Source organism: Mirounga angustirostris, unplaced genomic scaffold (assembly GCF_029215605.1).
Source record: "Mirounga angustirostris isolate CCGP_5_RB_7025 unplaced genomic scaffold, mMirAng1.0.hap1 SCAF_6, whole genome shotgun sequence".
NCBI classification, from domain to species: domain Eukaryota; kingdom Metazoa; phylum Chordata; class Mammalia; order Carnivora; family Phocidae; genus Mirounga; species Mirounga angustirostris.
The window spans coordinates 2,591,349-2,607,030 of NW_026991714.1; the positions used below are offsets into that span (position 1 = coordinate 2,591,349).

At 52.9% G+C, this 15,682-nt stretch overlaps 1 protein-coding gene across 5 annotated transcripts; it reads right to left on the minus strand.

Annotated features, from left to right (window-relative positions):
- Positions 1 to 710: 710 nt before the first annotated feature.
- ETV3 (ETS variant transcription factor 3) lies at positions 711 to 13,925 on the minus strand. Of its 5 annotated transcripts, none has more exons than XM_064593755.1 (6): positions 13,825 to 13,889; positions 12,617 to 12,773; positions 11,951 to 12,006; positions 11,110 to 11,347; positions 9,777 to 9,892; positions 711 to 4,453 (listed from the first exon to the last, which is right to left on the minus strand). In XM_064593755.1, coding segments are annotated over exons 2-6 (1,548 nt in total). In that variant the 5' UTR covers positions 12,619 to 12,773; positions 13,825 to 13,889; the 3' UTR covers positions 711 to 3,317. The 5 variants fall into 5 exon arrangements, with proteins under 5 accessions (XP_064449825.1, XP_064449826.1, XP_045732636.1 ...); XM_064593756.1 differs by having other exon boundaries at positions 11,951 to 12,009; XM_064593757.1 differs by having other exon boundaries at positions 3,892 to 4,020.
- Positions 13,926 to 15,682: the final 1,757 nt, after the last annotated feature.

Below are 15,682 nucleotides of genomic sequence, written 5' to 3' on the forward strand. Positions count from 1 at the left end.
CGATTACTTACATCTATGTACATATACACACTTTACTCTGCTGAAGTGGGTAACTAGTGAAGTCACCTTTCACATGTGAATGTCTCACTCACAAATCCCTGCCTCACAATTTTGTAACTCAAAGAACGCCCAGATATTTCAAAACAAATTAACTGGTAACTCCCCCCACCCCCCAAAGTGAAAATAGAACAGTTCTTGAAAGATTGGATCAAAAAAAATTTTTAAGCAAAATTAAAATGTTCCATTACCCTTTACAAAACAAAAAGTACAAACATAATTATGGAATAAATAAAAAACAAGGGACAAACAGCCAACTGACTACCCGCTTGGTGAGAAGTGATGTACTTCACCTATGTTTTTTAATGCTTCTGAAAGTTTCTTGGCCCATGGAGGACTAGGGTGCAGTATTTCCCTGCGTTAGCTAGCGAGCTGGTTTAATGCAGTGCAGCCTGAAGACTGGGGTGAAGGGACCTGGGGCGTCGCTTACAGGACACTCCTAGCTGTCCTTAAAAAAAAAGAGCTCAGCAGTGCTGGATGCTCAAGAGATCTGTTTTTTCTATAGTCAAAAAAGCAAACTGTTTGCATGAACAAGTTCTTAATGAAATTTCAAGATTTGTATTTGCAAAGTTTTAAATGTTTGGCACAGCGAAATCTGGAAAAAACGGGGGAGAAAACAGGCTTGGTTTTGTCCCCCTTTTCCCCACCTGCTGCCAGTGATGAAACTCACAAGAGAGAGAGGCCTGGTTTTGTGCTGGGCTGGCGACAGGTGCTGCCAGGAGGGGGTCGGGGGGTGAGAAAGTACCCCCCACCCCTTTACCCCAGGAAATGTCAACGACTTCCACATTCCTGGTCCCCTTCCTGAGCAAGCCCAAGTTTGGCTCTGTGTAAGGATCCCCACACCCTGCCCCAGCCCCAGTGTGCAGTGCAAATCAACCAATGATTTCCTGGTGGAATGGCAGTCAAAGGAAACAGTAAAACACCAAACAATTTCTTAAAGCCAAAAAACATTTTTCATGGAGTTGAACATTTTTCGAGTGTGTTTTTTCAAGTTAAAAGCAGTGACTTTTTGTTCAAACAGAAGCAGCATCTAGAAATTCTGGCACTTGGGTTCCAGGGGGTTCCAGGTATGCATCACGGATTTCTCTCCCTCGTATTTTAAAGGCCTCGAGTTTCTATTCCTGAGTTCATACCGACACGTGCCGGCCCTCTGCTCTCATGGACAGAGGGGGGGCCAGCCAGCCTCCCTGGTTAGATTGAGCAATGCCAAGCAGAGAGCCATCTTGCACCTGCCCGGGCTTGCTTTCTGATCCGAGGTAAGAGATGCAGAGAGAGAAATGGACGAGAAACCAAAAGGAGCCTGAACAGGGAGCCCTTCACAGCCTGACCAAAGCCCGAGTTGACAGAGACCGCACTCCAGATCCCTTCCCTAGGGAAGGACAAGTCACTATGTGGAATCTGCACTGAACGAGGAGGTGGACACTTGCCAGACAATAGCACGATGGACTCAAGTCATCCCAAGCCACCTACCAACCCACTCACCTGCTCTGACCCTTTCCCATCTCTCATGCATGCACTCCTTTCAAAAAGATCCCCCCAGCCCCCATTAAAAGACACCCCTCGAATGCTTCTCAGTGTACAGAGTTCACTGAGGCTAAGGTGGAGTCGGGGATTCCTCCAATTCCTAGACGGCGCCCCTGTGCCCACTTCTCACCTCCACTGGCTCTAGAGCCCTCTCCTCTCTCCCTGCCTCGAGGCCAGGCAGACTCAAGCCACTTCAGCGTCTCCTCTGTTGGCCACAGCACGCGGTTACGAGCACGCACACGTGGGTGGCTGTGGCTTCTCTCTGCACCCCCCCCCTCCCAAAATCAGGCCCCTTCTGCTTCATGCCAGAGTGACACTTTCCTGTTCCTTTGTGCTGAGGGGCTTTCCCTCGGAGAAATAGCTTCTACCTGTAAACCGGAGTCTCCTGTGGGATGGTCAGTTGATCGTGAGAACGAGAACAATCTAGGGAAGTGGGTATGGCAGGAATGACACAACGGACAGACACCGACTCCCTCGTTCCTCCCGGGCTCTGGCATCTAGCCTCCTTCTGTGTCTCTGTCCACCTCCGCCTTCAGCCTCCACAAGCACCCACTGCACCCCAGCTACCTTCTGCACTTCCGGGCTTCATTGGCCCTGAGCTCCCACAATCCCGCCTTTCTGCTCCCCGGCCCCAGGAAGTCAAGAGGGGACCACTAAACACCAGACCAGCTCGACATGTAACCATGTTTCCACATTCCTGGGTTGTCTGAAGAGTTGTCCGTCCCTTTTACAGGTTTATGCTGACAGACCCGTATCACGTGATGAAAGTATGTTCACTGTTAAGGCTTCACTTAGGAGACCATCAGAGACCCAGACACGTCGCAGCCATCTCCAGGGCCGGGCTGCTTGGCGGACTCACTCGCAGTCACTCTGCAGTCTGGCTCCCCAAACCCACGATGGTAAAAGACAAATGAAGATCATTTTTGTGTTTGTTTTGTTTTTAAAGGCATCGGGTTACTTCCTCATGCCCTCTTCTGTCTTCCCTGAACGAGAGCTTACGAGTCCTCATGGCTTCTTAGCAGGTGGAGGAGGGGCGAGTCCAAGGAGCCTGCAGCGTGAGTCCCGCCGCCCCGCCGCCCCGCCGGGCCCTCCCAGCCCCGGGACTGGTGCCAGGGCTCCCGCTTCCTGCAGCCGGTTTTTTAAAAAGGAAAGGAAAAACTGCCAAACGACAAAGGAAGAAAGAAGAAAAGCAACATCCGAACATCCCCCTGTCCCAGTAAGACTGAGATTACCTTACTCCTCCCCCGAAGGAACTACACAGAAACATTTCAGGCAACACACTTGGTAGAATGGTCTCTCACTGCTCAGCCTCCCCACCACGCCCTACTCCCTTCTCCCTCCCTCTCCGAGCAAAAGAAATTCATTAATGGCTTTTCATATATAAATACAATAGAAAAGAAAGAAGTCTGGAACCTGAACTATAACGGGACCAAGGGCACCTTGGCCCCCTGGGAGTTTGTCAGAAAGTGTGAGCCTCCCCAGGAAGCAGAGGCTCTTCCTCCTTTCAGTTCATTACCCTTCCTGTGTGCTACTCACCAGGAAAAAAGTGTTCACGTCCCACCTAATTTACAACAGAAGATACCCATCCCATCCCCCAAACATAAAAAGACGTTTATGCCCCTAGAATGATCAAACCAGTCTAATTCCCTCCCCTCCCCCCAACCCTGAAACCTCGCTACATAAATACACGTCTGCATGTGATTATAGTATAAACAGCTCCCAATCCACCTCCAGTCCTAGGCGTCGGCAGCGGCTGTGGCCAAGCCCCGGGGTCCAGACCCACTCCAGAGGCACTTCCCGTTCTTACTCAGCTCTCGGGCTTCAGGGTCGTCGTTCCAGCGCCGCTTCAACCGGAGCTTGGGGGGCATCAGGGCATCTTCTTTCTTCTCGGGCGCGCTGGGCTCTTTGCCAGGTCTGTCCTCACTGTCTTCAGTCACCTCTAGGGGTTCTTCACTTGGGCTGCTAACGGGGACCGAGGGCCAGACTGGTGCGGCCGGGCGGGCAAAGATGGTGCCTTTTTCCTCCTCTACGGTCCTGCTCGGCACAGTGCCCTCCTCATGGGAGCGCTCCTCCTCTCGCACCAACTGCCGGAGACTCTCGGGATCCTTGTCAGAGGCTGGCTCCACCTTAATTCTTGGGGGGACGGGAGCCATGGCGGGAGCGGTGACGGGGGCTGACTCCTCACTGCTCTCCACCCTCTCCCGGTTCTTCCGCCCAGCTGGCGGTGGCTGCAGCTTGATGGAGAACTGGGCCGACTCCTCGGGGTGCATTTGGCACTGCAGTGGCGGGACCATGAGTCCTGGGTAACGGGGAAAGGTCCGGGGACTCAGATGGTAGTTGAACACAGAGCAGGCTTGAGAATGAAGGTAGTGTTTCATCTCCTCGGGGTTGAAGGAGAAGCAGCTGCTGCTGGTGAAGGGGCTCAGGCCTGGGGACGGGCTGTAGGAGAAGATGGTGGGAGTCAGGGAGAGGGCTGGGGAGATGGGGACGTTCAGAACACCTCCGCGGCTAGGGAGCGGAGAGACAGCGAAGGGACTGTGGGGGTCAGGGTACATCCCTGGCCTGGTGAACAGGGGAAGCATTATGTCAGGCTTGCGTTTCTGATGGCCAAGCCCTCCACCGACGGCGCTCCGGGAGGAGGAGGACAGGAGATCCACGCCCCGGCGCCAGTCGGCGGCTGAGCCATCCTCCAGCTCCGGAAGCTCTGCCTTTCTGTCGGCGCCACTGGCCGACTCCTGGCCAGAAGCAGTGAGGGAGCCGGCAGAGAACCGCCCCGGCCGCACGGCACTCGTGGGAGAATGTGCGTCCAGCGGTGGGAAATGGAACCGGGAAGAGGCGGTCGGCACTGGTGGCGCACTCTGGGGAACCACACCTGTGATGGTGGAGGAGACAAAGGCCACTTTAGAGAACTGGTCACCGTCGTCAGCACGGTTACTTATGCTATGTGAGCCCAAGATGTTTACATCTTGTTACGACAGGAAGCCAACGCTCCGGCCGCGTGGAATCCCTCCGCCCCCCATCTTCCCAGGAGCACAGCTCAGCTTCCTCTACCCGAGCCGGCTGCCGTCTCTCCCTAGCCCTTGCCCACTTAGTCTTCACAGTACTCGTTACCGCCTGAGATAACCATTATTCATCCGTGCTCTAAAACATCAATTCCACGAGGCGGGGGAGAATTCCTACTGTTCACAGCTAGACATAAAGCAGTTTGTGGTTAACAACTAGTTGGGGCTCAATACAGGTTAGTTGAATGAACGGATGGGTATGTGAGCCTTCTCCTCTCCAATCTAGATACTGTGCTGTAATTCTCAGCTTGGTAAGTAGTGTTTTTTTATTTTCATACTTTTGGCTTTTTCTATCAAGCAAGCAAGCAAACCAAACACAAACACCACTGGAAATGATGCGCACGTAAAGCAATGCATTAAAAGCCCAAAGACTCTGCACCTCACATACTCAGACTTGCGCAAGACCATATTTAAGAACAAAAGAAGATTAAAAAAGAAAAGGCCATATGGTCATTAAGGTGAGTTCTTATGGTAGATCTTTTATCATTTCTGATATAAAATCACCACAGAGATTCAAATATCTTTTGATCTCTCTAAATCTGTTTCCTCTAACACATTCTGCGTAATGATCTCCATTCCCATCCTGCTTTCAATGCTCCTCAGGCCCCGAGCAGGCTGGGAGACAATACAGGACCTGTTCCCCCCTGCCCGCCCCCGCCAAGTCTGTCCGCTAAAACTGAAACTCGAGTTGAAGCAGAAACCAGCACCACACTAAACACATCACATTCAGAGGCCCATAGGTTCTCCACTCCCCCCAAAGGTCCTTCTCTCAACAAGGCGTAAGAAAGGTGCGCCAGCAGAGGCCTCAGAGCCCCCTCCGGGTTCCTGGGAGGTACTGGAGGCTTCAATCAGTAATGATGTCAGGAGGGCTTTTTACACTCTGAGGCAGAGGTAAGGGAGAAGGAAAAGTAAGGAAACCCAAGTAAGTATGGTGACCTAGGAGAAGAAACAAGAGGGCGTGAGGCCTGGCGCGGCTGGGAACTGCGCCATCAGCTGCCTCCTTCCGGTTCTGGAGTAACAGGGGCCATCGGCCAGGACTCTGGCGTGGGCTGCCGTGTGCACTGTGGCCTCTGGGCACCTGGGACTGAGTGACACTACCAGAGCATTTCCCAAACCGAAGTTCCACAGAAACTGCTCCTTGTCTCCCTAAAGCCAGTGACCTGATTTTTCAATGAGGAAATACTGATGCATGACCTTGTATATAATTTGACTAGAATCAAGAAGGTCCCAGGCCCGCCTGGGTGGCTCAATCGGTTGGGCGTCTGTCTTCAGCTCAGGTCATGATCCCGGAGTCCCAGGATCGAGTCCCACATGTGGCTCCCAGCTTGGCAGGGAGTCTGCTTCTCCCTCTGACCCTCTTTCCTCTCATGCTCTCTCTCTCTCAAATAAATAAATAAAATCTTAAAAAAAAAAAAAAAAAAAAAAAAAAGGAAGGTCCCAGGCCAAAAATATCTCTTCTGCCAGCCTATTACAGCAGCTAAAATTCTATCTACTCTTTTTGATTCATTTGGGTCTTGATTTTATATTAAGACCACATCTGCTGAAAAGCAAAAAACCACTTTTCATGTGTTCTGAAGGACTAGGAGTATAATGTGGTGGCAGAGGGGAGTGGGGACAGAAGGTCCTGTCTCCTGAACAGTTTAGTTTAGTTAATTTTTTTTTTTAAACTGGAGGGTATTTCCTTCTTTACACAGGTCAAGGTACATTGTAAATTTGCAAGAAGAGCACAGAACACACAACACTTTCCGAATGAACTTAGGGAAGGTGTAACCTAGGGGCAATGCTGCAGGGAGTACTCTGGACCCTCCCCCCTGACCAAGCGTAGCTGCCTACCGTTACATGGGGTATACTGAGACAACAGGTCTACGGTTCTGTTTGAAAAACATTAGCTTACTGCTTCCACAACTCTGAATAACACTGCTTTGAAGGAGATGACCTTCAAGGAGCCACTATGAAACCTGAGTGGCTGAGCTGAAAAATCTGGGTGTGAATCTCAGTCCTTGCACCTTCTATTTCGTAGCATGTAACCAACTGGTTTTTAACCCCCTTTGGCAAAATGGAAATAACAAGACCTTTGCCTAGGTTCAAACCCCGGCTCTACCACTTCTTAGCTGGGTGACTCTGGATAATTTACTTACCTTTCCGTGCCTCAGTTTCCTTACCTATAAAAGGGTCAGCAACAGGACTAATCCTCATGTTATGAAAACTTAAAGGCTTAACATTTTTATAAAGTCCTTAGAATAGTATCGGCACACAGAAAATTGTATGTTAGGTACTTGTTAGGACACGTAATTTTTTACTACACAATAATCACACTTTAAAAACAAAAACTGTAAAAGGCACGTACTATTAGACAAGAACAGTAGAGTCATGTTAAATTTCCCAGGTATGTTAATGTTACTGGGGTCATGGAGGAGAATGTCCTTGTACCTAGGGGATACGTGCTGAAGTATACAGGAGACAAATGTCATGTCGTCTGTAACTTAACCTCAAAAAAAACTTAAAAAACATATATAAGAGAAAAAACATGTGGCAACAATGTCAATCATTAGTGAACCTAGAGAGAGGACACATGGGTGTTCACAGTTCTGTTTTTTCCCATTTTTCTATAGGTTTAAAGTTTTCCAAAATAAAGAGAAATACAAAACACCAGGGTGGGGGTAGGGAGGCACAGAGGAGAACTCTTGAACCAGTCCCACTCCACCAGGTGAGCACTGTTCCTAGTATCTTCTGTATGTTCCCAATGTTTCTGATGGACAATAAACATTCAAAAATACAGAATAACGTATTTTATAGCACACTTTTAAGAGTAATGACGAGACAGTGTACAAAGAAGTACTTCCACACCATCCAAATGTCAAGCATTTTACCCTAAACTGTCAATGGTGAGGAGGATGGTGGGGGAAGAGAGAGCATTCATTGTGCTTTTTACTCTAAACCTCTGAATTATCTGGATACGTACCACCACCATCTAGACATGATCTCTCTGACCTCCAGATTCAAAATCCAAACAGCTCTGCTACCTAGAGAGCTTGTCACATTCCACACTGTTATTTCGAATTGTGCTCAACTTCATCTATCTTATCTCTCCTGCTAAATTTTATGTTCCTTGAGAGAAAGAACTCCACCATAATCTTTTCTTTTTGTTTTCAGGACTTAACACATTATCTGTTGAGCAAATGAATGAATTCCAATCTGGGGGAGGAATGTATGAACTATTCAATAAAAGCTGGATTTCAATAGCTAAGTCTCTCAGGAGTGGTTTCCTGAGAAACCGTTCAACAGGTAACTGTACTCAACAAGCCCATATCAATCTTGGACTTTGCTGTCCTCTGTAATTTTCTCATTTGTAAAATGTGAATACTGAGATACACACTTTATAGCAGGCTGGGAGAGCTGAACATGGTAACTCACAAAACACCAAACAAAAGTACCTCCACGAAGCAGATGCTCAATAAATGTTACGTTTCCCCTGTCACCATAAAAGTTAAACCAGAAACAACATTTGGCCTATCTGGGTAAAAGTGCTTTATGAGTTAATGACTCCCGTTCTTTGGGGTTATCTGTACCCAGGACGTAAGCAACCAAGTATATACCTAAATGAAATGCACACTGATCTGCTTTCCCTGTGACTTCATTCCGCTAGGGTCTTAAACTTTGTTAAGGATCAATGTTGGTCCCACTGCTTTCAGGCAGACTAGGCTGTGCCAGGCCATTACCGCTAGGTCGCTGGCAGACCAGAGTCTTCCCCGAGTGAGGATCCAGATTTTCTTGCCCTGGAAGGGCGCATTACTCCCAAGGGCTGATGGGTGTGCCTTGTTCCAGGCTGCCCAAGTGGCTGGACTTCTGGGTTTTCAATAGACAAAAATGGGTCGAAGACATTAAGAACAAAACCGACAAAGCCCTTTTTGGCGGGGGGGTGGGAGTGGTTTGGAACACCAACACATTCTTCAAAATTGCTGGTATATCCACGTAGAGTCCCAATTCCTCTAGGTAAACAGGAAGGGGGCCAGAGTGAAAACTAGAGGAAACAGGATTCCAGTGGCTAGAATGGTCTGATTTCCTAACACCTCTCCCTCAGGCACCAGGAAAGAAAACAGGTTGTAATTAGAGAGATGCATTCCAATACCACTTTTTTTTTTTAACACATGCCCCAGGGACAGGAGGGAGTGGCTACAGGGGAGATGAGCTGGAACTGTAGCGATAGCAGCATCAAGCCCCAACTGCCCTAACTTGTTGTGTGCAGCCAATGACCTATCTGCAATGGATCTCAGCATTATATTCTCAGCCACACCCCGCTCTGATTTTTCAAGTTTCTTCCGACTTTTCTCTGAGAAGTCAGAATACTGCAGCATAACACACGACACCACAGAAACAGAGTACTGATGGACTGGCCAGAAACTAGTTAAATACCATCTATTTTCCTAGGGAGGGAGAGGTCTTGCCTCTGAACTGAAACAAAACCAACCCCCTTCCAAGAGACTGGACAGAGGCCAGTGTGACCTGAAACCTTCGTGAGGAGCCGTGATGGCGAGCTATCCGAGGAGAGCCTGGAGGGGAAGCCTTGCTGCACTTAAGAGCAAAGAAGGTCAAGTAACCCCAGACCTTACTCTCTGAGGAGGTGCTGCTGCAGATCAAAGACACTGCTTTTCACTGCAAACATACGAACCTCCCCTTCTGTGATTAAGGATGCTGTGGTTTTGATGATATTCACTTGATAAGGGAGAGCTTGGTAGTTTCATAGAAAATCGGAAGTGTTTGTAGAAACCGGTTCTCGTCTATGAAAGAGCCGCTGGGCAGGGTGTTAACACTGTGAGTTCTGAACTGAAAGATGAACGGAACCTATGGAACATAATTCCTAAAGACGACAGCGGAAAAGTATCTGGGAGACACAAATAATATGCACAAAAGAGAACCAAATAAACAACTAAACAAATCTCTCTTGATGTAGCAGACAGAGCCTGTCACTCCCTGTAGGAGACAAACAGGGAAACCTAAGCAGGACCCTGGGGGCAATCCACGCAACTCTAGTCTAATTTCTAAAATTCCTTTAACATGCCAGGTCTTAGACTTGGGTTTTTAAACTTCTTTATCAAATCAAAATTCATTCCCCACCGAAAGTTTGCTTCTTACCACTTGACCGAATGTTGATGAATGGGTAGTTGGGCATCACCAGCTTGTTGAAGTTAAATTTATAAGTAAACCTTTTCCCTTTTGTTTTATGAAGGATCCTCTTGTTGTAATAGTATCTGTAAAAATAGGAACATGTGTCAATTTACCTTCTAGCTACTGACAATTTTTGATACACATAGGTAACCACTGAGATCAACAGTTCTGGCTCTAAGTATTACATCGAAACATCACTATCATTCTTTTGCAGCCCGGCCTTGAGGTTAGGGCTGGGAGACTTATTCAATTTTCAAACGATGTTCTAAGTCCTTGGCTGGAGCTTTACAGTGACAATCTCACTTTAAGATCCCGAACACCTATCCTAGCCCCAACCACCCTTCTCCTCTGTCACTCTACAGTTTCAATTCCATAGTCCATTTCCTTCCTGTTCCCTTGTGTGTCACTGCCGTGCCCAGGCGGGGGCAGACAAGTCTCTTGGGACGCCTCACATGGCCAGTCTGGAGGCCTGAGCACAAAGCGCAGGCGAAGAAATGTCCAACTGTTTTGTGGCAGTGGGTCCAACAATCATGTGCCCCAATGTGGGCAACAACAGGCGGCCTGGCCTGCCTCACTTTCACAAGGATGCGAGAGAGGGTCCAGCACAGCTGCCCAGCTGTGACATTCAAGGTCACCAAGACTGAAGAGAGAAAGGGGCCTCTCTCTGGCCGGGAACCTATTCGGGAGCACCACTTACACACGGCCTTCTGGCCCCTTGAGGGTGAAGAGGTTACGAAACGTAAAAACTGACAAAGAGAAAAAAAGAAATGGAGAGAACCTGAAGTGGTCAATCTTTAGACATGTCAGAGCAACCTTTGGACTGACAACCAAGCTCACAGATATGGGACCTGAACAGCAAGGTCAGGTCCACTCAGGGAGCCCTCCTCCTGTGTGCTCTGCTTGCTCCACATTTCCCAGTTTCTTCCAGGAGAGCCTAAAGAAGAGCAATTCTAACAGATTTCCCACAAGGAAGCCTAATCTTTCAGATTACAAATGAGCTCCGACCTGAGTTTCACCACACACGCTCGCCCACTACAGAGCAGAAATCGGTGGTCTGTCAGGACCCAAAGCCAACCACGTTGGAATTCCCTCCTACACAGAACCAAAGATATGCTTTTCTCCTCCTGTGCCTGTGCTACTCAGATTCAGCAGCTCCTCTCCTCCCACTTCAAAGCTACACATATTCACTTAGACAGTGCAGTCTCTTTCCACCTGATACCCTTCTTATCCAACATTCACCCCACTGCTTCGTCTCCTTCCAATCTGTTAGCAGCATGGATTTGGGAACCCTCTCCCTCACCTGAGGGCCCGGCTCAGCTTGTCGTAGTTCATCTGGGGTTTGCACTTCCTGCGGCCCCAGAGGCGGGCCACCTCGTCAGGATCCTTGATGACAAACTCCCCGTATTCTCCCTGCTGCCAGGCAATGACATGGCGGAACTCTTCCTTCTGCAGCAGTTCCAGGATGAAATGCCACAGCTGGATCTGCCGGGAGCCCGGGGAGGACTCGGTTTTATAGGCCCAGTCAGGGAACTGATACCCTTTAATGTGAAAAGGGCAAGATCAAGGTAGTCAGGAGTTAGGTTCATACATATCAGTATCCCCGACTTCACATTCCGATGCTCAGAATCTCTAGAGTGCTGTGCAAACATGCCATAAACAGCCCTTCGGTCAGCTGGGGCTAACCACAACAGGGGAGAGGAAAGCACGGAGATGTCACCTTTCCTGTGGCAATCACTTGATCTGCTAGAGCTGGACAGCAGCACCCAGGTGTGCCAACCTCTCGCTCTTTCCTGCATTACTAAATCTCACACCTACTTTACACGAGGGCAGGAACGTTCCAACAGAAACACACAGGAAAGACAAGCTAACATTTTAGGGAAATACGCTGAAAACCCCTTGTCCCCGAGGGTGGAACTGTGTCTCTAACAGGGAGGAGACTCTAAAGCTTGGGATAAAGGTGTGGTGACCAGACATGTTAATATACATCCATAAGAAACAAGCCTAAACTGTGCTAGCAGTATCCACCCAGTCAAGAGGCTGTCTAGTCATGGTCTGACATTTGTGAACAGAGCCCAAGTGGAGAGAAAAGGAACCCCTGAGGGACATTCCAGGTACATCAGAGATGATTAACTTCTGCTCACCTCCACCTCCTTCTGGCTTTTCCACGATGCTACAGCCTGCTTTCATTTTCGCCCTCCTGCTGAGAGACACAAGCCACATCAATTACTTTAAGGTGCAATTTATTTATTCTCCTCCCAAGGTTTTCTGGCACAGCCTTTCCCCAAAGTTCCTTTCCTTGTCTTTCCCTCCTTATGTAACCCTCTTTCCTTCAAATATGTCACCTCCAAACTGCTAATCCCCAAGTCCTCAAATGATGGTCCTCAGGTCATCAGCTTCAAAGGCCATAATTATCTCTCACCTGACTTTAAACCACAAAGTGTAAACACTGCTTTAATATTTGCTTTCTTTCTCCTGACCAGCCCTTCAGATGTAAGAAAGGAAGAGGGCAGTGAAATGGGTCCAGAAAGGCAGCCAAAACAAGCCCAACGGTTTTCTTCTATTACTAGACAAGCCCAGATGCCAAGACACACATGCCTGAGTTCACCCAGATGTACCAGTTTTAAAAAGAGTAAAAAAAATCCAGGTCCATCTGACTGCAACTCCTGAAAACATCTGATTTTGATTTATTTTGCTGAATTACGGGAGATGGGAGAAGGAAAACGCCTCCCAGTCAGAAACTAACCCCCTCTCCTTGAAAAACACCGTGGGATACAGGAAGTAAACACACCACATGTACAGTTACTCACATTACTTTGAGAAATATTTTCACATTTTTCTCCCCTTAACAGGAAGGAAAAAAGGCAGGCATTTCTGAGAACCTTCGGTTGAAAAAGCGCAGGGAGTCTTGCTGTGATCTGAATTCATTCCATCCAGATTTACAGTTCCTCAATAAATTTCCTGTTCCTAGCAGCAAGCAGTTTTGTATCAGTCAATCCTCGAGCAGAACGGAGGGAGGGGTGAAGCCGCCTGAGGGAGAGGCGGACCGGAGAGGGCAGATCTCCGCTCTCTGCTCCCCAGGGTGGACGAGAGGGCCGCGGCACCCGCATTAGCAAGAGCGCTCCTGGACGGAACGCAGGTGCCTCAGTGGCCTCGGGGCGGGGTGGGGGCGAATTCCTAACCCTGGGAATTTCACCTAACCTCGGATTCCTCTACATCTTTCGAGCTTTTTTCTCACCACGTACGTTAAAATAATCAGCGAGTTTGTCTATAAAACTATGAGGACGACACAAGCACCCCAAAGGAAGGAGGAAACAGACGCCAACACAGACACGCAGTCACACGAGACACAGTCACAAGGCCTCGGAGCCTCTCCCGGCCGGCTGCTCCCGGCTCCGCGACAACCAGGGAGGAAGAACACCGCCCCCCACCGCTCCAGGAAGCCGCCCGGGCTCCCGGTCCGGATGGCTCCGGCGGGGTGCAGGCCCTCCATTCTGCCGCAGGAGTGCCCTCCAAGCGCACGACCCGCGGGTGCGGACCCCGCCGCGGCAAGGACTTGGCCAAGAAGCTTCCTCCCGACACCCCGGCTCCCCGATCACCCCCCCCTCGCCGGAGTCCGCAGACGCCCGTAAATTCACCGCGAGGCCGCCCGTCTCGAGTCTGCAGCCCCCCCGGGCCCTCGCCCTTCCTCAGCTCGCGGCCGTTCCCGGGAGGCGAGGCGAGCGGAGGCCGGCGCTGCGGCTGCCCCGCGGCGGCGTGCGGGCGGCTTCCCGGCCCCCGGAGCCTCCCTCCCTCCTGCCTCCGGCCCGGCCGGCCTCACCCCGGGGCCCCGCGGAGCCACCGCACGAACGCACCCCGGGTCCCGGCCGCCCCTCTCACGCCGGGGGCCCCGCCGCCCCCGCGCTGCCGGCGGCCCGGCCGGGGCGGTAGGCGGCTCGCTGGGGGCCCGGCCCCGGGGACACTGCCAGTGAGGCCCGGGGTCGGCCCGGGAGGGCCCGGCGATGAGGCCGGGACTCACCTCTGCCCGGCGCGGCCCGTCTTCGCTCCCGTCTCCTCCGCGGCGTCTCCGGCTCCTCCTCATCCACCCTAGCAGGAAGTGACCTCCTCGGCTGCTGTCGTCACTTCCGCCACGGCCGGGGCGGGGCGGGGCCGGGGCGGGGCCGGGGCGGGGCCGGGGCGGGCCGGGGCGGGGCCGCCCGCGGGCTCTCCCCCTGGGCCGCGCCCGGGTCTTTCTCCTCGCCGCAGACGCCGACTTCCGCTGCCCCGCCCCCGCGCTCCTCCCGCCGGGCGCCGCGCTGCGTCACGCCGCGGGGGCACGTCACGCACGCTCGCGGGGGCGGGGCGGCCCCGACGGCCGGCGGGGCGGGCTGGGGACGCGCGGCCGGGCGGAGGCGCCGGGACCGCAGTCCGGGGGCCTGTCGCCCACCCCCGCGGGAGTCGGAGCCCTGTGCCCGCCGAGGGCCTTGCGCGCCCGGGGGAGGGACGCCGCGGGTGCCTCGGGGCCCGGCCGCGCCCCCCGGTTCCCCGTCAGTCTGCGTCCAGTCCCGGTGTCCAGATGCCAGCGGCTGGCTCGCCTTCTCCCTGAGTCGCTAGAAAACATCTCGCTTTCTTTTTCTTCTGCCTTGTGTTACCCGGGCGAGCGATCGCGAGTGTCTTGTCGAGAGCATTTTCGGCCTTGCCCGAAGGCTCGTTCGCGGTGAGGGCCTCCAGCAGCTCGCCCTGGCTTTCGTCCCCGGCTCCAGGCCCACCAGGAGCGGGACAGGGAGTGGGGGTCGGCAGGGCCGAACAAGCGGGCGTGAGCCCTGAGTGGGGGTCGGCAGGGCCGAACAAGCGGGCGTGAGCCCTGAGTGGGGGTCGGCAGGCCCGAACAAGCGGGCGTGAGCCCTGAGTGGGGGTCGGCAGGCCCGAACAAGCGGGCGTGAGCCCTGAGTGGGGGTCGGCAGGCCCGAACAAGCGGGCGTGAGCCCTGAGTGGGGGTCGGCAGGCCCGAACAAGCGGGCGTGAGCCCTGAGTGGGGGTCGGCAGGCCCGAACAAGCGGGCGTGAGCCCTGAGTGGGGGTCGGCAGGCCCGAACAAGCGGGCGTGAGCCCTGAGTGGGGGTCGGCAGGCCCGAACAAGCGGGCGTGAGCCCTGAGTGGGGGTCGGCAGGCCCGAACAAGCGGGCGTGAGCCCTGAGTGGGGGTCGGCAGGCCCGAACAAGCGGGCGTGAGCCCTGAGTGGGGGTCGGCAGGCCCGAACAAGCGGGCGTGAGCCCTGAGTGGGGGTCGGCAGGCCCGAACAAGCGGGCGTGAGCCCTGAGTGGGGGTCGGCAGGGCCGAACAAGCGGGCGTGAGCCCTGAGTGGGGGTCGGCAGGCCCGAACAAGCGGGCGTGAGCCCTGAGTGGGGGTCGGCAGGGCCGAACAAGCGGGCGTGAGCCCTGAGTGGGGGTCGGCAGGCCCGAACAAGCGGGCGTGAGCCCTGAGTGGGGGTCGGCAGGCCCGAACAAGCGGGCGTGAGCCCTGAGTGGGGGTCGGCAGGGCCAAACAAGCGGGCGTGAGCCCTGAGTGGGGGTCGGCAGGGCCAAACAAGCGGGCGTGAGCCCTGAGTGGGGGTCGGCAGGCCCAAACAAGCGGGCGTGAGCCCTGAGTGGGGGTCGGCAGGCCCAAACAAGCGGGCGTGAGCCCTGAGTGGGGGTCGGCAGGGCCAAACAAGCGGGCGTGAGCCCTGAGTGGGGGTCGGCAGGCCCACACAAGCGGGCGTGAGCCCTGAGTGGGGGTCGGCAGGCCCAAACAAGCGGGCGTGAGCCCTGAGTGGGGGTCGGCAGGGCCAAACAAGCGGGCGTGAGCACTGAGAGTGGCAGACGTGGAGAGCAGGGATGGAACCCAGCAGGACTGAA

What these genes read in the sequence shown, in the direction of transcription:
- ETV3 (XM_064593755.1), bottom strand. An exon ending in AAAGCCAGAAGGAGGTGGAG is followed by an intron (nt 11,348 to 11,950) that starts GTGAGCAGAAGT and finishes TTCACATTAAAG; the next exon opens with GGTATCAGTTCCCTGACTGG. An exon ending in CATCAACATTCGGTCAAGTG is followed by an intron (nt 4,454 to 9,776) that starts GTAAGAAGCAAA and finishes CCACCATCACAG; the next exon opens with GTGTGGTTCCCCAGAGTGCG.